Source organism: Alternaria novae-zelandiae (genome assembly GCF_023758075.1).
Source record: "Alternaria novae-zelandiae strain BMP 2774 chromosome Unknown scaffold_18, whole genome shotgun sequence".
NCBI classification, from domain to species: Eukaryota; Fungi; Ascomycota; class Dothideomycetes; order Pleosporales; family Pleosporaceae; genus Alternaria; species Alternaria novae-zelandiae.
Window position 1 is genome coordinate 126163 of NW_026056978.1, and position 21658 is coordinate 147820.

Sequence of the window (21658 nt, forward strand, 5' to 3'; positions counted from 1 at the left end):
GCCATGGTTGAGGGAGTCACTTGACGTTTCGCACACACGCAGAACGTGAGAGGATGTGCGAGTTAGTACTCAATCCCAGAGTACAAGTTTCGGGCATATGCAGTACATGTCGGAGCAAATATTGCGGCGCAGTCGTGAAGGCTGCATGATCGCCGCACCAGCCTGGCTATGAAACCATGCAAGAGGTGCCTTCGGCGGCTACAGGATTATGAATTGGGGGCTACAATCACGCCGCTCTGGACCAACCATGCCCCGGCGCGTAGGGCAGTGCAACAGACGTGGAACGTGGCACAAGCTTGAAAACCGGCATCACGATCCTTTTTAAGTGGTGGAGAGGAGTTGGGGTTGCTGTAATGTAAGGAGCGTGAGGCGTAGGTCCGGTATGCTTACGTTGCGGCACGAGAAGCGTGGACGAGTGGCGGTGCGGCGTGTCATCATTTGCCTCCTAGGTAGAACTCGAACACCACGCTCTCACCGGACGCTCTCACAAGTGCTCCCATGGGCCATATCACCGTGCGCCATGTGTTTCCAAACGATGAATTACGCGCTGAATGATTTTGCAGAGGCCCACCTAGGCATTTTAAGCGGGGTGTCTGCGGGTGCCCGCATCCTGCGCGGCTCTGCGGCTCTTTACCGACATCTCCATCAACATCGCCTTTCTTCTCTTCTCAATGTTTAGAAACACCAACTGATACAAGCTCTGTCGCACTGAACTCAGCCGCAAATTTCAAACCCAAGGACAGGTTGCCAGGCTGCCTCATAGCCATTGGGGCCGCTGGCCGGTCAGCCTCGCTGGCGGCCTGAACCCACAAGTTCGGGGAAGCGGCCCCATGTGTCGACACGCCTACTACTTGAGTCAAGCAACTCCGCAAGAACTTGCTGTGAGTACCGACGGTCGCCACATTTTCCTTACTCAGACAAAGCGTGTTTTGTTGGTGTCAAAAATAACTATCGCAGCGAGCCGATGTTAAGTAGCGGTTGGTACCCAGGTAGCGGTCAACTGCGCGACACCGAATCGCATTGGATGCCCTGCTCACAGCAAACCAGGCCTATCAGGAAGCATTGGAGTCGCACGGCATAGTATATCCAATGACCTCATCGCATACATCGCATACATCACAAGCACATGCCGATTACTATGGTGAGAAAATTGGATTATCATTAATCTATCGTGATCTTCTGTGAATCATGTAGGAGCTCAATGACAAAGTCAAGTAAGTCCGTTATTCGTAGCCACATGTGCGGCTATCATGTCGTAAACGCTTAAGCAGGAGGAGAGGTAGGCTCTGGGACGCCGGGAGGGCAGTGCCAGTGGTCGTCGTGAGGCTCGCAGGCCTCAGCGGGGGCAGCAGCGGCAGAGGTGGCGGCAGCAGAGGCAGAGGCAGGAGCAGCAGACGCGGAGGCAGTGGCGGAAGCAGTGCTGGTGGCAACAGCGGAAGACTCTTCCTCAAGAGCGGTGTAAGTGCCAGGGCAGCCAACACCGGGAACGACGATGTCATGGGCGTAAGCCTCAAGAGCAAAGTACTGAAGGGTGTCGCTGTTCCTCGCGGCGTAGGTAGCGTTGTTCTTGGCAAGAGCGATGGTTCCGGGGTACTTCTCCTCCTCCTCATCGTTGTAGTGCTCGACGACACCCTCACCAACCGGAGGAAGGTGGAGAAGACGGTGCAGAAGGTCAGAAGCCCAGAAGGTGTTGGTGGCGCCGTTGGCGACGTCGTATCCGAGCATGCACATGGTGGAAAGAGGCCTGCGGATCTCGTAGGACAAGTCGCAGATGACAGTCTCGGAAGTCGCGTTGGAGCCGCGCCAGTGGCCGGCCCAGCCCTCTTGGTCGCAGTTGCCGTCAATGTTGTCGCAGCGGAAGAGGATGCCAGACTTGTCGCCGTCGGCAATCTTGGTGAACCAACCAAGGGGCTCACCAGTGGGAGCTTCGCCAAAGTACTTGGTGTAGACCTCGGAGTTATTGCCGAAGCGGAGGATGTGGTCGCGAGCATGGCTGACGATGGTCATTGTCTCATCGAGACCCTTCTGAATCATGCTACGCTGGGTAGCGTTGCAAGAAGCGTGGATGGGGAACTGGTGAACAGCACCGGCGTCCCAAGCTGTGGCAGCAGGAGCAGCCTCGGCGGTGTGGGTGACGGTGACAGTTGCCTGGCGAGGGGCAAGAGGTCCGGCCATGGCGACGGAGGCTCCAAGGAGCATGAGAGCAGAGGCACGAGCAGCCATTGTGAGATTGATCTGAGTGACTTTGAAAAGGTCTTGGGAGTTGATATGCGAACCGGAGTTCAGTGAGTGTCCCGAGAAGCTGGTTGCCGGATGCTTGATGGAGATACTTGCAGACGAGCTGCAGGCCTCTTTATATTCTACCAGAATGACATCTCACCACTGAGGACTGTTCCTCTCGGTGCTCATGTACCGACGTCCCCGCAACCTCGACCGCCGAGACGTGAAGAAAAAACGCCTCATGGCTGCAGCCGCAGGTACATCAACCGGTATACTGCCGGTCTATCACCTTTCCGGAGATGCAAATGCTACACTACACGGATCTGGAGGCTGATCTATACCTTGGCCTGACGTACAATTCGAATGGTGGAGCTTGGCATGGAGGTGCATGGGGGCCTGGGCGACATGTTTTCCACTCAGAAGGTGGATTTATGGGTATGTAAGTACCATGATGGGCGCCCAATGGCGAGAAATTCTCCCACCCAGGAACATGTTGTCGGGAGGATTACCTGCGTTCGGGAAGGCCGAAGACATTAATGTGGGTGGTCGCTTTGTTCCAAAGCGGCCTCCCACGCGATATGTCATGTTGGGAGTGAAGCAAGGTAGAAGTACGATGATTATCGAGTCACTGTTCTCCAACGGGGCTGATAGTTATGCAGCCTGTTTCCATGTACAACTCTTAGGCAGCTTTAACAACTCTTACTGGAAACATGAAGACGACTGCCATATTGTGATCTCTGGAGGTTGAACGACGAAAAATGATACTAAACTCAACGCTTGTAGATTCATCGGAATGTTGGAGTTGTCAGACCTGGTGTTAGTGCTATGCGCCGAAGATTCTCCTAGCCGTGGAGGTCACGGCTACTACGATGCATCCCCAACATACCTCGCCAAGACCTCCGCCACCTAAAGCATTGCGCTATCCCACCCACCTACTCCATCTGTAGCGAAGCCGCCTACCTAAAAGCATTCGTGTCGCCTCTGATTCGACGTTTGCTCCGAGACAAGACTTATGCCAAGGTAAACCATCCAACAGGGTACTCAATGCCAAGACCGCCCGTGGCGCTCAGTGTGAAGCAACGGCAAGCCCAGAGACAAATGGATACCGAAGAATTCTTCGCGGGATCCTTGTGGGGGGCTGCCTTGCCCCATCACGGTACATGCGTTCCACTCCGCTGACACGACGAAAAGCTTGAACGAAGTCGATATATCAAGGGCCTGAGCTGGTATCACCTTGAACAGCTTTACACCCGTCGGTTCGCTCGTTAAACATATTCGGTAGACCCTGAACATTCATTCAGCCATGCTCTCTACCCTCTCTGCTGCAGTCCTGCTGCTTGCGAGCTCTGTCGCTGCGCAAACACCCACCGTCACTGTCACTCAAGCTGGCGCGACTACCACCGTCTTCACTACCGGAACCCCCTCCATCACGGCTGTGTCATCATGCCATCCTCATGAGACTGTTCTGTATGTTTTCCCGTTGTCAAATTTGGCTTGTAGAGTTCAGCGCTAACTTGTAACAGCTATTGCATGTTTGGCTCAGATGAGTACCAGGTAGTCGGGCCCACTGCGACAGAAGAGTTCCAAGCAGAGTACACGCAATGTCACAAGCACCAAACCGACACGTAGGCATCACCCAGAACAACATTTGACGAGATGCTGACTTGAGAAGATACTGTGTCGACGATGCTGGCGAAGATGTCCTGCTCATGACCGAGGCTGAAGAATCGACAGAAGGCTCCTCGCACACAGGCGAAGAGCCAGCTGCTGAGAGTGAGCCAGCAGGAAGCAAGGGACATTGCCACGACCACGCCGGTGTTGAGCACTGCGTTGGTGGAAGCGCATCCGAAGTCAACTGCGATGCTCCCCAGCGCGACTACAACATCCCCCTACGAGTCGGTCTGCTCTTCGTCATTCTCTTCACTAGTGGACTTGGTGTGTTCACCCCCGTCCTGACCCGGAAGTTCAACCTCGTTGGCGCCAACAACATCGTCTTCGTTGTCCTCAAGCAGTTTGGAACCGGTATCGTCATCTCCACCGCCTTCGTCCATCTCTTCACCCACGCCCAGCTCATGTTCGCAAACCAATGTCTGGGTGTTCTGGAGTACGAAGCCACCACCGCTGCCATCTTCATGGCTGGGTTGATGCTGTCCTTCCTGGTCGACTACCTTGGTGCGCGCTTTGTCCAGTGGCGCCAGGGAAAGCACACTGCTCCCAGCACCGAGGTGGCAGCGAGTGGAGACAAATCCGGAAACAGCTCTCCTTCAGCAGAGCCCACCCATGACTTCAATCGCAGTCATGGAATTGTTCATGCCCATGGTCCGATGCGCGAGGCTACTCCCATGGAAGAGAAGATCAATGTAATGAACCTGGAGGCGGGTATCATCTTCCACTCCATCCTCATCGGCATCACCCTTGTCGTCGCAAGCGATGGATTCTTCATCACCCTCTTCATTGTTATCCTCTTCCATCAAATGTTCGAAGGTATCGCCCTTGGAACCTGCATCGCCGAGCTTCCCAAAGCTGCTGCTGGTACCGCACAAAAGCTTCTCATGTGTGGCATTTTCGCGCTCATCACACCCATCGGCATGGCCATCGGTATCGGAACGCTAGACCACTTCAACGGCAACGACCCTAGCACCATCATCGCCATTGGAACCCTCGATGCACTGTCCGCTGGTATCTTGACGTGGGTTGGACTTGTGGAGATGTTGGCAAGGGACTGGATGCACGGAAAACTGCTCAATGCAGGTGCTGCCAGGACCATCAGTGCTCTGTTCGCACTCGTTTGCGGTCTTGTGCTCATGAGTGTTCTGGGTAAGTGGGCTTAATCAAGCCGTTCTGGAGGAATGTAAGACTGTACGATGCTGAAGTAATGACTTTACGGTTCCACGTTGGAATGAGTGTTTAGGCTCTTATTTAGACCGCATCATAGTTTGGACTGTCACTTAGCTTATACCCTTAATGCCAAACCTATAGAAGAATGCACCTATTCTACGATAGTGCTCTTCATACTCTGCTTTCCAAAACTATCCCAGACTTCCGCTCTCCATCCTCCGGGTGTTGGATCGTGCTCCAGTAATATTCGGTACGGCTCACCGACGTATAGCGGGCTCATAGCACGATACGCTATGGATCTTGGTACTGCCTCCGTGTCCCCATTCTTGCTCGTATCTCGCCAAAAGTCCAGCATATTGATGAGGTTGAGCGGTCCATGTACAACAGCATTCCGATGGCCCTCTACTTCTCTACACCACCTAGGCAGGTAGTGTATCTTGTGCGCATTGAACGTCAGCGCCGAGAAGCGAAACAACGAAGTAGGCGTTTGGCAAAAATCTCTTTGGTGCTTTCCAGTAGGTAGCTCTTTCTCTTCTGGCTTTGGTGGTGCTTTCATTGGATTCTCAAGTGTCAGTTCACGCTGAAATACCCAATTACGGCGGTCCGTTAATGCGATACCGTGGTCATTTGAGAAGGTCTTCTCGACACCCACGAGCAGCATTTCTCCTCCATTCTTCAACGTTTTAGGCTCAGCACTCAGCAGTTTCGTCGTCTCTTTGATTTCTTGGCCCACTCTCAGCAATGCGTTCCGGTTTTGCGCCCACGTCAACTCGCCACCAGCCCACATTCGTCTGGTAAATGGACTCAATGGGTTCACAGTGCGATCTGTGCCATCAAGTCCTAATTCGGCTTCAATGATTGAGGGAGTGAAATAGACTAGGTGGTAGCCGGGTGGAATCGGCGTGCCGGTTGGTGGCGGGTTGAAAGAGGAGGGTGTACGGTTGAGCGTTATGGAGAGTAGCTGAAGCTGATTTGCATCGAGGAGCTGTTTACGGATCGAGACGGGCCCTTTTTGGAAACGTGTGAGGAGTTCACTACATGCTTCTGTTGCGGAGGCTTGGCGGTGGGAGGAGGTCGTGGAGAACAGGCGGCGAGCCACGGAGGTCATGGTAAAGCTATCTTACTATCACCCTGAAGCATGGACGTCTCAATGAAATCCTCGCAATGAGTCTGATGATGCGAAATGGATAGTTAGTGATGGTCGACGACTAGAGGTGAAGGAAGATGCCGAAGGATAGCCGATATCGATAACGTCACCCTTCACGGACAATTTTGGTAACCGACTTCGGCGTCTTCCAAATCAAAGCAAACGTCGAGCTTCGGCAACATGTCCGAGCCACCACGGAAACGCGCAAAGTTGGCGTGTGTGACTTGCAACGCGCGACGCGTCAAGTGCGATGTCACGGATCGCCATCCCTGTAGCAACTGCGCAGCCGGCAACGTCGAGTGCGAGACGCGTGAATCGAGACGCGGAAAGCACATCAGGAAGCCGCGGGCCGAGGCGGAGACGCGTAGTAGAACGTGAGTTAAACCCACTTGAAGCGCCCTAGAATAGGTACTGATCCCGGATAGCCCACCAAGTACATCGGCGCTGAGCCCGCAGCGACATGAGGATGAGGTGGCGGCGTCACATGTCCTCGCGTCGCTATCGTCGAACTTCCACAGCCCCGTCAACCACACGCCAGCTCCCGGAAGCCAATACCAACTTCACACTCCGGCAGTGTCGGCAGAACAGCAGAGTAACCCACCTACAACAGGGTCTGTCCACCAAGATGATGCCGTTTTCCTTGGTGAAAGCAGCTCTTTGCGCTATGTGACGACGAGCGAGGCTGGTGAGCCATCAGAAGCAGCAGCTCATCGCCGACAGTCCTGTTTTCGTCATGCCGTTCCAAGCGCTGCAAGAGCAGAATCGTTCGTGCCCGAATGGGAATCGGAAAGACGTCTTACGCGCAAGAAGATCCTACAAGCAGAGGGAGCCTTTTCGTTTCCCCCCGCCGAGGTCCGGCTCGAGCTCCTTCAGGCGTACTTCAAATGGTTCCATCCACACTTTGCGATCATAGACGAAGAAGACTTCTGGGCCTCGTACCAAGACTTCACGTTCTCCGCCTTGTCTTTACAAGCTATGATGTTCATTGGCGTTATCCACTGCGAAGAGTCTACCCTCAAGGCTCTTGGGTGGGGGAACCGTCATCGAGCGAAATGGTTCTTTTACATCAGGGCAAAAGACCTATACGATTCTACGTACGAGACTGACAAGGTCAAAGTCATACAAGCTCTGTTTCTGATGAGCTTTTGGCGAGCCGGTGCGCTATTAGAGAAGGACGCGCGACATTGGCTAGGCACGGCTATTAGTCTCTCGCAAACAAGAGCACTACATCGTTCCGGTGGCGATACTGATGAGGGACGCGCGAGGGTCAAGAGGAGGCTCTGGTGGGCTATCTATGTGCGCGAGCGACAATGCGCCTCAGCTCTGGGGTTACCGTGCCGCATACGCGACAAAGATTGCGATATTGAGCCGTTGTCTTCCGCGGATTTCACTTCTGCTTTTTCGCCGTCCACTCCTCTCGAGGACCGCCATAGGTACATTGTGTACACGATAAGTATGGTGCAGCTGGCGGTCTTCCTTGGCAGAGTGGTGGATGCCGGTTATCTGCCGGGACGGGACCTCGCGCCCGAGGAGAGAGTTAAACTCCGCAACGAGCTCTACAAATGGAGGCAAGACCTTCCAAGTATTATGCAGCTGCATAGCGATGCTGGCGACCCGCCCAACTTCCAAGCCAGCATGCTTCATCTCGCGTACAACAATCTACTCATTCTGCTCCATCGCACCAGCTTCGTTGTAGACGAGAACAACAACACATCCGCGGACGGGAATGTAGCGCTACAGGCAGCAGCGCGCAACTCACGCATAGTCGAGGATATGCTGCCGGACGGCAACATCGGGCACGCTCAGATGCATGTCATCACAAACCTCTTCAACACACTATGTATACATGTTGTGAACTTCCGGCGCTCGAACGGCATCAATCGCACGCTCGCTGAGCATCGAGCCAAGCTTTGTCTACTGGGCTTGCAAGAACTTCAGAAGACGTGGGAAGTAACGAACTGGGTGTTACAGCTATTTTTCCAATATCTCGACAGAGAAACAGCCTCGAGGCTAGCTATGGAAGCGGATGACGGAGGCGCCGCTCGGAATGTTGGCCAGACTACTTCAGTCGGCACTACTGCGCAACTGCCTTCGCAGCAACAAGGTATCGATAGCATCGCAATTCGTAATACTCAACATGATATGGAAGGTCCTGCGTCAGCCGCCACCAGCCCTAAGCCTTGGTCGTGGACCCTAGACGAAGCAGATCAATATCTTTTCACGCAGATTGAGAACGACTTTGCTTTTGGGGAAGGTACCCTGCAGCAATGGTGTCCAGAGGACCTGGTCATTCCCGAATGACGGATCCCGTCTCGCCAACATTGGAGCAAATTATTGAGAACACGCGTAGCTCTCGCAATTCATGATTCATTCTTGCCGATGGGTTATTACAGCGCTAGGTATCTCCGCAAGCATTCATATCCAATCTCAATCAAAACCTCAGTTGTAGACTGGCCCACTTGGCGCGTATCCAGTCAACCTCGTACCATTCGAAGGCCTGAACTTCTCCTCCTTGAACCACACGTGTGCCGACTCAGACAGCTTTTCGACTTCCGAGAAGGGGAATTCCGGCTTGGAGTCAGAGCTCGCAAGGAGGTCGTAAATGCCTTGAGCATAGTCGGGACCAATGTTGTACACTTGCGCGAGGTACTTCTTCTAGTAGGGTGTCAGCACGGGTGATACGACAGAAAGATACAGGGCAAAGACTTACCTGAATGTCAGCGTACTTGACAAACTTGAGCATGTTGAAGGTGTTGGTGATGGTGTGTTGCCTTCTCTCAGGCGACATGACCCTGCTCCACAGCTCCTTGGCTTGGTCGTACTCGTTCTTCTTCGCCTCATGCCAGTAGTGGCTCTTGCGGCTCATCACATTGTCCGAGACCTGGTACGGCGCCTCGGCCACATCGGGGCGGAACTTGTGCGCGAAGCTGTTCGGGTTGTATTGCTTGTTCCCTGCGTGGTTGGCATCGACACGCATCTGGCCGTCGAACTGAAGAGGCGCGAAAGACTTCGACATGAAGGGGCAATTGACAGGAATCTGGTGGAGGTTTACTCCAATGCGGTGGTACTGCGCGTCGCGGTAGAAGAACATGCGGAACTGGAGCAATGGATCGGGCGAGTCCTCGATACCGGGGACCATGCTTCCGGGCGAGAAGGCAGCCTGCTCAACGTCGCGGTGGTAGTTCTCAGGGTTCTTGTTCAGCACAAGACGGCCAAACTCCTGCATGGGGAACTGCTTGCGCGGCCAGACCTTGGTGACATCGAAGGGATCGAAGCCAAGCTTCTCGGGATCCGCATCCTCAGGCTCCATGACTTGTACCATGGCGGTCCATTCGATCTCCTCGCCCTTCTCGATGGTCTCCCACAGGTCGCGCTTGGAGTAGTCTGGGTCTTCACCGCACATCTGTGTCGCTTCTTGCTGGGTGAACTGCTTCTGGCCGTGCTTGGCAATGAAGTGGTACTTGATGTATACGAATTTGCCCTGAGCGTTGACCCACTTGAAGGTGTGGCAACCGTAGCCGTGGTTGAAGCGCCAGCCGACGGGAGTGCCGTGGTCACTGAAGAACATGAGACCGGCATGGTTGCTCTCAGGTGTGTTTGCCAGAAGATCGAAGATGGCATCGTAGTCAGGAAGGAAATTCTTTGGGTTACGGGCTTGCGAACGGATTACGTCTGGGCCTTGAATAGGGTCGCGGCAGAAGAAGATTGGGAAGTTGAGGCCGACGATGTCGTAGTTGCCCTCCATGGTGTAGAACTTGATAGCGAAGCCACGGGGGTTGCGGGCTTCGTCAGGGTATTCGCGACCGACCGTGACCGTCGAGAAGCGGATGAAGATGGGAGTCTTTTCGCCTACACTGGAGAGGAAGTTGGCTTTCTAGGAGAAGTCAGGTTTGGCAGTTGTGAGATGATCAAGACAGACGTACCGTAAGAGCGTCAACCTTCTTGGTGCACTCAAAGTATCCAAACGCGCCGGAACCGCAAGGGTGCACCATACGCTCAAGGTTCTTGGAACGGTTGAACGTCTGCTGCTTCTGGAAGAGGAAGACATCGCTGGCCACAGGGATTCCGCCGATAGTCTTGCTGTGTGCCCTATGAGACGTTAACAACGACGTCGTTGAGGCATGCAGGTACTCGCAAGCTTACGGGTCAATCCACGGGATACCTTCGTTGGAGGTGAAGTAAGGGCCATCATCTTCGCGCTTTCCGCCTTGAACTGCACCTGTTATCTTCGCAGCGATATCCGCAGGACCCTCGTTAGCTGAGCCCATGTGGCTCTGCCTAGGCGCACGTTTCTCTCCAGTAGCGCTTTGAATCCCCTGAGAGATGGCCTCGAGGGGATGTTGCAACGGGTCATTCTGGGAAGCGTTTGCACCGGTCGACATGGCTGCGGTCAATTTGCTTGGTAAAGATGTGGGAATATCCATGAAGAAGCAACAGCGGGTGCGAGTTTAAGAGGGCCAACTTGGAGGGCACGCCATTGCTGCATACATGGCCAACGGGTGTTACGGGCATTTTGTATTTTGTCACGTTGATGCGTCTCTGACGCGTAGAGGAGAGGGGTAAGATGCCACGACCTCACGTGCAGGGACAGTTGACAGCTGGATTGGTGCTTCGAGGCTTAATGCAGCAGGTATCGACAATTTGGGTGGATTAGGTGCTGTCAATATTTGTTTAATCAGGACAGCTTTTAGTCGGCAATACCTTTTTGGAAAGATAAGACTAACACTTAATCGCTCATTTGCCGTGGCAGTTGCAGTCCGCGGATGCTGTGGAGTGTGGTGGGTAAAAAAGGGCATGGGAATTCTAGACTTTCGCATGTTTCGGCATGGTGGCAATGTGACGTTTCCGATCCGCTGCATCCTGCATCATCAACACGTCGCTCCGCGGAACGCTACTCCACCTTGCACAGTTATCGGTACCAAACACACGGCATGTGGGCACTGCTTCCAGTCCAATCATGCTGCAGGTAATCGTCATCCAATACACTGTGCGACATCACCGACAAGTTGCGCGCGCATGTCCAAAGCGCAAACACCTGGGCAGAGAGCAGCTGGACAGTGCAGGAACGCACCTCTGGCGAAGGAATGACGTCTCACCGCGTTAATAGCCATGTGAGACAAAAGCTCGCGACTTACCTCGAGAATGGATTTGATACACCTTCTATTCAATTCTCACTCAATCCTCAATAATCATCTCAACATATCACAATGTTCGCTCCTCGTGCCATCGCATCACCACTCACCCGAGCCGCCTTCCGGCCGCAGACACTCCGCATTGCTGCCAGACCAGCCTACCTTCGCACGCAGGTAGCCTTCAATTCGACCATCTCAGAAGCCATTACCAAGGACCACCGCAAGCTAGAGACCTACTACAAAGAGATCATCAACAATCCCACCGACATCGATCATGCAACCCGCTACGGCAACCAATTCACCTGGGAGCTAGCCCGGCACTCCGTCGCCGAAGAACTCCTCGTCTACCCAGCCATGGAGAAGTACATGGGCGCAAAGGGAAAGGCGCATGCGGAATTAGACCGGAAACAGCATCACGAGGTAACATACCACTCCTCCCATGCCAATCCACACCACGCCCCTACTAACAACACACGCACAGGTGAAAATCCTCCTCAAAGAGTTCCAAAACATGGACCCCGCATCCTCAACCTACATCCCGCAGCTCAAAAAAATCTGGTCCCTCCTCTCCGTGCACATTGCCGAAGAAGAAGGCTCCGACCTACCCGCCCTCGAAGCCGCGCTATCCTCTGCAGAAAACCGGGGAAACTCAGAGTCCTTGGCCAAGAACTTTGGTCGGACAAAGATGTTTGTGCCGTCGAGAGCCCACCCGAGTGCGGGCGAGAACCCGTATTTCGAGGGCCCGATGGGCATGTTGGCGGCGCCGATTGATCATATTGCGGATATCTTTCGCAAGTTTCCAGAGGGGACGGTTAGTCCGAATCCGAGTAAGAAGTGAGGGTGGGGTTAGGTAGCTGAATGTAAAACTGTGCTCAATGCTATGGATCTGTGGATACTTGAGAATACGTGGCATATACCTTGATCACGTGTGGTTCTTGGAGCGATGAATAAGCAGCAATGCGTCACTCATACAAAGACCACGGCAACAACAACATATGTAGATAGTCATGTTGAACGTATCAATTCGCATAGGTATTCGAAAGGAGACGTAAATGCGAGTATTGTACAAGAAAGAAGGTTCTCGCTCGCTCGCTCACTCTTCGCCATGCTATGCTATGCCATCCCCGTCGCTATGCGTAACGAAAGTGAACAGAGAACCTCCCTCTAAACGCCAGCCAAGCGCCAAACAACATTGATCAACAAAAGAGTGCCATGTACTTTCATAACCAATCCAGTACTCTGCAAATGCGGTTGCGTCTGCGCCTGACCCTGCCACCGCCATGTGTGGATGAACGATGATCGAAGCTGTGCTCTGGTCCACTGCTACTTCGGCGGTGGCGCCTCGAAACGCGACGTTGAGGCGGGGAGCCAGGGCTTGTACTCTCCAGAAGGGCAGAGGATTTGGTGTTCCGGTCTTTCCAATGTTACTTTTTAGATTTGTGGGAGGTGGGACGCGCGACCTCGTGTGGGGGCTTCTCCGTCGTTGTGTCCTTCTCCACGGACCTGAAGGACTATTCCTGTGTCCTTCGTTCTCTTCTACAATCCAACTAGCGTAAGCGCGTACTCGACATGTTCTCAAGGGAACGATAACACGGAGTACAATGCGCAAAGCTATTCATTGCAATCACCTTCCTTCATCGATCTCAACCTTCCTGGGCCTGTCGCGTTCGCGCTCTCGCTCTCGCTCGCGGTCGTCGTAGTCGCTCTCATCGTCGTAGCGGCGACGTCGCTCACGATCGTGGTGGCGACGCTCTCGGTCGCTGTCACGCTCCTCATCATCCCTGTCGTCCTTGGAACGGTGGCTTCGCCTGTCGCGGTCGTCACGGTCGCGGCGGTCATGGTCGTACTCCTCTTCTGCGGGTATGTTAGTACTGATCGTGAAACAAAGCCCAATGTCAACGTACCTCTGCTCTCGCGGATCTTCTTGGTGCGATCAGCGAGCTTCTGGATCTCTTCCTTGGTCAAGACACGCAGCACGATGACACAGTCCATCCGCTCTTCGAAGCGCTCCTTGGCTTGCTCCAGGGCTTCAGGGTTGACGAGACGACGATCGATCCTTGTCCATCGAGCCCCAACAGGAATGTCCTTGCCCTTCAATGCGTCCTTGTGTGGCGCAACACCCTCGCGGATGGGCTCGGGGTCCTCGGGGAACTTCTCAGTTGGCTTGCGAAGGATGCCCTTGACGGGCGCGACGGGCTCCTTGGGTGGCTCGACAATCACCACGCTCTTGCCCGTGGACTCCCTCTCCATTGACTCCGGTTCCTGCACCATGCCTCCGTCATATGTGCTCACAGGGCGATCCCTGGGAGGAGACGCACGCGAGCGGTCTTCAGGACCTCGAGACCTGTCACGCTCATCCTTCTTCCTCCGTCGCTCCTTCTCGCGGTCAGAGTCGCTGTCCTTGTCGCGAGTGCTGCGGCTAGAACGTTCTGCTTCCTGCTGAATGCGTCGTCGGTATTCTTCGTCAGGGTCCAGAGCAGCTTCCTGGGGTGCGGGGTCCCTTCGGCGTTCGGGTTCGCGATCAACGTAGTGACGTGGGCGCTCCTCGTCGCTTCCCGCAGTGGACGGTGCAGGTGCCTTGCGAGAAGGAACCTTCTCTCTCTCGTCATCTTCGTATCGACGCTCGCGAGGAGGTTGAGGTATGTAGTCGGGTTGCATCGGAGGGTAGTCGGGAGCTGCGATCGCTGCGGGGGCAGCGGCTGGAGCAGCAGCCGGGGGCGGTGGAGGCGGCTGAAGCGAGTTGCGACGACCTTCGGACTTCCTCTCTCGTCGCTCGTCAGGACGGTCTCGCTTGTCACGCTCGTCGTATTCCTTCCGTCGCTCGCGCTCACGCTCTCCTGACGAGTCTCGGTCGCTACCACGGTCCTTATCACGGGACTTCTTCATGTAACCAGCGCCGGCCAGTGTCGCTGCTACGCCTGCTGCTGCACCAGTGATGGTTTGCACCAAGCCACCCTTTTCTTCTCGGCCGCTCTCACGCTCACGGGGGCGCTTTTCGTAGTCCTGCGGTGGAACGACATCTCTGTCACGGGAGGAGCGAGGTTCCGGCATGCGTGCCTCGGCGCGGTCTGGCTGATAGTAGTGGTTGCTAGACTCTTGTGGCCTCGGTCGAGGAGGTTCGGCAGGAGGGTAAAGAGGCTGTCGGTCCAGAGCGTGGTGGTCGTGTGCGAGGCTTGGGGGGCCTGGTGCAATGCCGAAGCCACGGCTGGTCACTTCGCGGTCCTCAAAGGCGGTGCTGTGGCGCTTGTTCTCGACTCCACGGCTCGGGCGGTCGTAGTCATCGCGGTAAGCGTCTCGGCGGGGCTCCTGGTGGATAGCGGCAGGAGCGCGAGAAGTGCGAGAGGAGGAGGATCGTGCGAGGCTTGCGTCTGGGTAGGGGTCGTACTTGGGGATCTCGCGTGCCCGTTCAATCGAGGATGATCTGTGGGGCCGCGGGATGTTGTTGATCTTGTCGAAGCCACGTGTGGACGGGGGAGGACCAAGTTCGCGAGTAGAGGTACGAGAGGGACGATCCGCAATCATGCTGGTGGGGCGAGAGCCACGTTCCAAGCTGCCAGCACGTGGCCTCCGCCAGGCTGGCTCTGTGTCACGGTACATGCTCGCGGGGTCCGTGTAGGAGTAGCCATCGCTGTTGCTCAAGTCGGTAAGGCGCGACGGGGGCTTGCTGCTGTCGTGGTAGCTGCGGCCGCCACTTGTGACACTGTAGCCCCGGTCTGCATGATCCCGGTGGCGTGCGGGCTCGACCTCAGCAACGAGCTTGGTCAGGTGGCTGCTGTCGTCGACGCTGTAGACCTTCTTATGGCCTCGTGAAGCGGCCGGGGTGATGTAGGTATCGGATCCCTTGGCATAGGAGGGTGTGAGTGGGCTCCGCGGTCGGTCGGTGTGGGTGTGGGACGAGTACGGGGTGCGGAGGGGCAGCGAAGTCGTCGGCAGGGCGCTGGTGCTCACATTGGGGCGGGTCAGGTCGTTGGTGTTTCGCCGTGGACGTCCAGTGTACGAGTCGTACTTGGTGCTGCTCGCGTGGGAAGAGGTCGTGGGGCTGGGCGTGTAGTAGGGCGTGTGGTGCGAGGCGTGCGAGGTGTGGGAGGTTCCAATGCGGTCGACGCTGGAGCGTGGCGAGCTGGGACGGCCATAGTAAGACGAGGTGTAATAGGGGTCGGCGAAGGTGCCCGTCGAGGACCTGGCGGGGTTGGAGTAGCGGCCCCGCGGGGACGAGGGGCGGTTGTTGTACCGCGTGTCCATGCCGCCTGACAGGGTGACGGTCTTGATATGGAGCGGAGCAGTTTTGGCAGCAGTTTTGGCGGCGGGCTGGGTGGACAGCGAGTTACGGCGTGGGGGAAGGGGCGGCGCAACGGTGCTAGAATAAGTATTCGACCTCAGGCCAGGCGGCTTAGTGGGGAGGAGAACGCTGCCCAACATCGTGTCAGCCCAGCCGTGGTTTCAAAAGGGGAAATGGCAGGAAGGCAGTGAAGAGAAGAAGAGCAAATGGCACCAACGAAGGAGAATTAGAAATTAGGCCTGGCTCAGAAGAAAGCCGCAGCACGACGTACATAAGGGCGTTTCGACAGCGAGGATGCAGCCGGTGGGCTCAGCCGGCGTAGGGTCGACGACTAGCAGCGCGAACAGGTTGCCCGAGGGTTGTAGGATAGCCCAAGTTCCCTGGCGTGAGTGGTGACAGGGGGCGGGGGTACTGGCACGGTGTAAAATCAACGTGATATTTGCAGCCGGCTCCCAGGGTGTGCCCAGCAGAATGCTATGGGCTCTCGTGGTGGGGACCGCGAGGCAGCGAATGAGGCGGACAAGCGCGGTGGGGGGGATAACGGCCGATGTGCACACGGCGATGGGAGCGATGGGGTGCAGCGCGCGACACGAGATGGACAGTAAGGATAGACAGCAGGAGGGTGAGGATTCGGTCGGGTACAGAGAGCGTGCCCAGGCCGCCGCCCGCCTGGTTTCGAGGGTGCGTGGAGAGCGTCAGATTGCACTATGTCATCGCCCTCGCTTGGGCCCGCGCACCCCTGCAGGCACAGCCACTCAGCAGCCGGCATGGCTCGCCGCACAGAAACAGGGTCCGCTACTCTAGACATGTCCTACCAGTTGACTAGATTTCAGACTAGCTGCAGAGGATTTACCACGTTCCACCGCGACGCTTCACTCTACCCAGGTGCCCACTGCTGCCACAGGCACGTCAGCACATGCGCCCTCGACCTGTCAACAACGTCGCCCCGCCGCCTAGCTGCCCTCTCTAGCTGTTACAGACGTCTTGCGCCGCCCAACTGACCCCGCTAGCTCGGGATAGCCCTGTGATACCCAACTTGACCGCCAGGTCCGCCATGGCCTCGTGACTCGTCCGGTGCGACTGCCCTGCGCGGGCCGACTCAGCTCCTCGTTCCGTTCACGATCTTCGCTGTATGAACACGTCGTACAGATCCTGATGCACAGTGTAGTCTCATGTTCGCGATCGATTGGTCTAGCTACAGGGCCATGGCTTCGGCACCTCTCAGCTACCGAAGCACTCCTCGCGGTACTAATCCGCCGGACGCGCCGCAACGTAAGCACTGAACATTGGCTGCTTCTTGCTTTTTGCCATCGCCTCCTCCCGCCCGATGCTCTACACATCCTCGATCTGCTCAACCCGCGCAGCCTTGCCCACGCCGCTTTTGGTCGAATCGGCATCGTCCGTGGCGTGATGGTGCCTGAGCTGCTTCGCCCGCGACTTGCTCGGCACCGTATCCTGAATGCAACCCCTGATGATGTTGCCCTCGAACAGCTCGCCGATGGACTCCAGGCGCACTCCCTTCGTCTCGGGCACGCAGAACACCGTCCAGACACCCATGACAATGCACAGCGAGCCGAATAAAAGAAACGTTCCGTACGTAATGTTGTCCAGCATCAGGGGGGTAATCTTTGCGATGACAAAGTTAAAGAGCCACTGCGTCATCAACGAGGCCGCCATGAGCAGAGATCGCACATGGTTAGGACTGCACTCCGATGCCAGCACGAATGGGATCGGTCCCCACCCGAACGAGTAGAACACGACGAAGAGATAGACGCACATGATGGCGAAGATTGCGTTGCCATCCAGCTCACCTGTGGGTGGGTGGACTGCCTGGTTGACGCCAATGTAGTACATCGCAAAGGCTTGGCCCATCGAGCCGAGGATCAACGACCACTTCCTTCCGAGTTGCTCGGTGAAGGCCATCAGGCCAATCGCGGTAACGACGATCTTGACGATACCGTATACTCCAGTTGCCTAGTTGCATGTTAGTCTGGCTCGCATGCAGTCTTTGCAAAATACGTACGAATAGCCCGGAAGAGTTGCCAGTAAGACCAATCTGCCTGAAGATTTGCGGCGCATAGTAGTTGATCGAATTGGTACCTAATCACCACGTCAGTATATCCCTCAAATGCAGATTGCACGTCGGAACTTCTTACCGGTCCACTGTTGCCAGAACATGAGGATTACAACAAAGCTCGAGCGATACAGCATCTTCTTGCTCGAGCAGGCAGCCCTGAGCTGAGCCATCATTGGCATCTGCTCATGGCCGTTAAAGTCCGCAATAATCTCGTCTAGCTCCTGCACCACCTCAGGGTCCTCGACGCTCTTGCCGCGGACGTGGGCCAAAGCTTTGGCGGCTTGGCTGAGCTTGTTCTTCTCGACGAGCCAGCGGGGAGACTCATTCATGAATAGCATGCCCACAAGCAGGAAGGCGCCGGGAAGCATCTGGAGGGCAAATGGCACACGCCATTTTGTCGCGTCTGTGGGGCTAGGGATGTCGAGCGATATGCCGTAGTTTACGAAAAAGGACAAACATATACCAGTCACGTTGAAGAGTTGCTGCTAGCGTTAGTGGGTCGGTTCCAGAAAAGCAGTCTTGACAGGTCATACCATGCATCCAATACAACGTCCTCGGATAGCCCTTGGCGCATTTTCTCCAATGTAGGTAGGGACGACCGCTGAAATCAGTCCAACGCCGAAACCGCCAATGACGCGTCCAATGTAAAGCTGTGTTAGACTTGTCGTGCCAATTCCGCATAAGGTTTGGATCAAAGACCCAAGGATGAAAATGACGTCCGCAATGATCAGGGCCCATTTGCGCCCAAAAGTATTTGAGACGTAGAAACTAGAGAGTGCACCAAAGAAACACCCCGCCTGGAGAACAGACACGATGTTTCCCTGCAGATTGGCAAAGTCTTTGCTGTCCTTATCTAGGGCGAATGAGTGCTGGAACGCGTCCATCGTCAATACACCTACAAGCGCGTTAGCCATGATCATTGCGCGTGCGAATGCGCATACATACCTCCGATAAGACCCGTGTCCCAACCGAACAGCATTCCACCAAAAGAAGCCACAGCGGTGAGTACATAGGCGCGACGGTACGTCTTGATGTCCGCCCACACCTCGGACATGTTGAGCTTGGCCATGATGGCAGCGCGTCGCAAAGGAAGCCAAATATAACAGAAGAAAAGCCCTACGCGAATGCGATGGCGATGCGACGAGCGGTCAAAGACAGTGATGTCGATCTGTCAATGTGCCTAGGTAAGGTCACATCGCGGCAAGCATCCGACTATATATCGTCAGTTTCCCCAGCACCAGCCTCGCAGCGCCTAGCTAGCCAAACTCCGAACCCAAAACCCGCAGGCAAAAGGCGAAGCCCATTTGGCTTGGCTGTCGGCATAGTGTAACGCGACGTCGGGGAGAATGACGTGGGGACGTATCGTGGGGACTCCAGATGTGCCAGTCACAGGGCGGAGCGCCCCATAGCTGGTGGGTCGGCATGGCGGGTGGTAATTATCCTTCCATTCAAACGCCGTTGCTGCGATTGTGTTGAGGCTCTTGCTGTGAATCCTACAGCTGCAGTATGAGTAAACGAGTCAAACGGCTGCAGGACTAACAGACGGGATGAGTCGCTGACTGTGCAGCGCAGATGCAGTTTCTGAAGGAATCCAGTGTGCGGACGTGTTCACGTGCGAAGATGTCGGGTGCCAGACTAGGCCCATGCTTAGCGTTGCTTACGGGCGGTGAACTCGTCTTGTGCATGTGAAGAACCCAAACAGCAGCCGATAATTTCTCGAACCTGCGATATTCTCACGATGCAAAGACCGACGACTCCAGATTTACTCTCACAGTTCCCCTTCTTCTCCACACTCCTTCAAAGACCGACCCCAGGTTTTCCTCCTCCACATCGTGCCTCCACACGGAAGCTAGGCGATTGAAATTGCGACAAGCTTCTTATTGGCCTAATCGCTAAGCAATCCATATGCCGAGCCAAGTCACCGGCTCCGACGCTGCCTCCTTTGTTCCTTAAGCCGACATGCCGCCTGGCATAGAGCGTGTCGGGACTATGTAAACGACAATACACGAAGCTTTCTAGTTATAGTCACGTCAAGTTCGCTTTCATGCAGAAGAATGGTTGCAGGCTGATTTTCATCATTTCTTCATTACCAAACTGAGTACAAATGTTCCAATTCGAAGACCGATCGTCCAGACGATCAATCACAAGTTTGCCTTGCCCTTCTGTTCGGGTACTTGCGTCAACAACTTATCGCTCTGGATAGCCGACTTCAAGTTATCCAAGACCAATATTTCCATGTCGCGCTGAAAGCCGTCAGTTGTAGTTCATAGTCAATGAGATGCATGGACAGCGTCACTTACCTGTGTCTCGTATGTGCCGGTTCCAACGTGAGGCAGCAAGACCGCCCTCTCGCATTCCAGTAGTCCCGGGTGGATCTTCGGCTCCTCCTCAAACACGTCTAGTCCACATGTCCAGACCTTGCCGCTCTTCAGCGCGTCCACCAGAGCGGCCTCATCGATCAATGCACCTCGTGCAGTGTTGACGATTATCACCCCGTCCTTCATTGTGTTGAACTGCTCCTTGCCAATGATGTGCGTAGTCGACGGGTTGAGTGCCAAGTTCAAACTGAGGACATCGGATGTCTTGAGCAGTTCCTCGAAGCTGACGTACTTTGCTCCATTCTCCTCATTGGCTGGTAGTTGGTTGCGGTTGTGGTACTGTATCTTCATACCGAATGCCTTTGCGCGATGTGCGACTGCCGAACCGATGCCACCCATGCCTAGGATACCGAGTGTCTTGTTCTTGGGGTCGTGACCGAGGGAGAAGTTACCGCGCCATTTGCCTATGAAATGAGTTAGTCACGTTATGTCGAAACGCTGGAGAAACGAACCGTTGTTGACTGCCATGTATGCCTGCTTGATATTTCGCAGCGCGCCTAGCATAAGCCATATGGCAACATCTGCAGTCGCGTCGTTGACCGCTATCGGCGTGCTCGAAACCGATATTCCCCTCTTTGTGCATGCTGCGACATCGATGTTGTTGTATCCCGCTCCGTTGTGGCAAACATACTTCAGGCTCTTAGGCAGAGCGTCGAGCAGTTCCGCGTTGAAATCTCCGGTAATCGGATTCGAGTCGTTGCTTCGGTAGAGAGCATAGATGCCGTCAAATTCGCCGCTCTTGCACTTTGAGAGGAAGTCTTCTCGGTTGCCATCGGGGTACTCGTGTAGCTTCGATGCTACCTGTGAGACCTGCTGCCATTCTTTTTGAGCGTGCGACAGCTTGCCGATAAGAAGTGCTGCTCGTTGCGACATGGTGGATAGGCGATGTGTGAAGGAATTTGAAGGGCGATCGAGTACTCTGGTAGAATGGAGGGGTCGAGACGAAAGAGTTGCCGGTTAATGTTATCTTGAGCGCAGCGGCATTTGGTAACCTTCTATTACGTGCTGCCCAGATCCACCAACGGCGCTGCTCAAAGCGGCCTATCTCGGACCGAACTTGCTCGATTGCAACATCGAGTGTGGTAATTTACTCCGCTCAATTGGAAGCATGACAGTTTGCTATTCAACTACTCAACGGCTGTGTTGCTACAATCATCTGTGTATTGAGATGATGCAACCCCACCATCACGGCCTCGGCTGCCCCGCCATCGTCACTTCCAAAGTACATGCAGCAATGATAATATCCGACAACAGGAACCAATATTTGCCCATACTTTGACGCTGTAGAAACGCTTCTATTTACTTTATCCTATCACGCTTCAATTACGCGACTGCTTCGCGTTGAATGATGACACGAATATAGAACACGCTCGGCATTTGACCTTGCCAGCTTGTTCGAGCTCAAACGCCGACGAAACACGTGAGTAAGCTAGCCTCTTTCGCTGCACCAACACCGAATGAGCCAAGCGTGGTCTAGGATGAGCATCGGTGGTCTCTCATCTCCCGAGCCGAAGGATGCAGCTTCCAGACTCAGGCCGAACGTTTTCCAACAAGATCAGGCAACTACAAGGCAATCATACACATGGC

General features: G+C 55.0%; 9 protein-coding genes across 9 annotated transcripts; 3 read left to right on the forward strand and 6 right to left on the reverse strand.

The window, feature by feature from the left end:
- Nucleotides 1-1263: 1263 nt before the first annotated feature.
- Nucleotides 1264-2223, reverse strand: J4E88_008155 (uncharacterized protein; the record flags this gene model as incomplete). The annotated part of the gene is made up of 1 exon (XM_049401768.1): nucleotides 1264-2223. The coding sequence occupies one exon, from the start codon at nucleotides 2221-2223 to the stop codon at nucleotides 1264-1266; it is 960 nt and encodes a 319-aa protein (XP_049252306.1).
- Nucleotides 2224-3523: 1300 nt separating this feature from the next.
- On the forward strand, nucleotides 3524-5051 carry J4E88_008156 (uncharacterized protein; the record flags this gene model as incomplete). Its single annotated transcript, XM_049401769.1, has 3 exons — nucleotides 3524-3687; nucleotides 3744-3845; nucleotides 3893-5051. 3 exons carry the CDS (start codon nucleotides 3524-3526, stop codon nucleotides 5049-5051), a joined length of 1425 nt encoding a protein of 474 aa, XP_049252307.1.
- A 158-nt stretch (nucleotides 5052-5209) lies between these two features.
- J4E88_008157 (uncharacterized protein) lies at nucleotides 5210-6166 on the reverse strand (the record flags this gene model as incomplete). Its single annotated transcript, XM_049401770.1, has 1 exon — nucleotides 5210-6166. The coding sequence occupies one exon, from the start codon at nucleotides 6164-6166 to the stop codon at nucleotides 5210-5212; it is 957 nt and encodes a 318-aa protein (XP_049252308.1).
- A 219-nt stretch (nucleotides 6167-6385) lies between these two features.
- Nucleotides 6386-8506, forward strand: J4E88_008158 (uncharacterized protein; the record flags this gene model as incomplete). The annotated part of the gene is made up of 2 exons (XM_049401771.1): nucleotides 6386-6579; nucleotides 6631-8506. The coding sequence occupies 2 exons, from the start codon at nucleotides 6386-6388 to the stop codon at nucleotides 8504-8506; spliced, it is 2070 nt and encodes a 689-aa protein (XP_049252309.1).
- Nucleotides 8507-8644: 138 nt separating this feature from the next.
- On the reverse strand, nucleotides 8645-10629 carry J4E88_008159 (uncharacterized protein; the record flags this gene model as incomplete). The annotated part of the gene is made up of 4 exons (XM_049401772.1): nucleotides 8645-8860; nucleotides 8916-10079; nucleotides 10129-10294; nucleotides 10349-10629. The coding sequence occupies 4 exons, from the start codon at nucleotides 10627-10629 to the stop codon at nucleotides 8645-8647; spliced, it is 1827 nt and encodes a 608-aa protein (XP_049252310.1).
- A 783-nt stretch (nucleotides 10630-11412) lies between these two features.
- Nucleotides 11413-12175, forward strand: J4E88_008160 (uncharacterized protein; the record flags this gene model as incomplete). The annotated part of the gene is made up of 2 exons (XM_049401773.1): nucleotides 11413-11757; nucleotides 11819-12175. 2 exons carry the CDS (start codon nucleotides 11413-11415, stop codon nucleotides 12173-12175), a joined length of 702 nt encoding a protein of 233 aa, XP_049252311.1.
- A 786-nt stretch (nucleotides 12176-12961) lies between these two features.
- J4E88_008161 (uncharacterized protein) lies at nucleotides 12962-15579 on the reverse strand (the record flags this gene model as incomplete). The annotated part of the gene is made up of 2 exons (XM_049401774.1): nucleotides 12962-13191; nucleotides 13242-15579. The coding sequence occupies 2 exons, from the start codon at nucleotides 15577-15579 to the stop codon at nucleotides 12962-12964; spliced, it is 2568 nt and encodes an 855-aa protein (XP_049252312.1).
- Nucleotides 15580-16948: 1369 nt separating this feature from the next.
- J4E88_008162 (uncharacterized protein) lies at nucleotides 16949-18762 on the reverse strand (the record flags this gene model as incomplete). Its single annotated transcript, XM_049401775.1, has 5 exons — nucleotides 16949-17590; nucleotides 17640-17716; nucleotides 17773-18175; nucleotides 18227-18588; nucleotides 18639-18762. The coding sequence occupies 5 exons, from the start codon at nucleotides 18760-18762 to the stop codon at nucleotides 16949-16951; spliced, it is 1608 nt and encodes a 535-aa protein (XP_049252313.1).
- Nucleotides 18763-19834: 1072 nt separating this feature from the next.
- On the reverse strand, nucleotides 19835-20944 carry J4E88_008163 (uncharacterized protein; the record flags this gene model as incomplete). The annotated part of the gene is made up of 3 exons (XM_049401776.1): nucleotides 19835-19936; nucleotides 19994-20475; nucleotides 20524-20944. The coding sequence occupies 3 exons, from the start codon at nucleotides 20942-20944 to the stop codon at nucleotides 19835-19837; spliced, it is 1005 nt and encodes a 334-aa protein (XP_049252314.1).
- Nucleotides 20945-21658: the final 714 nt, after the last annotated feature.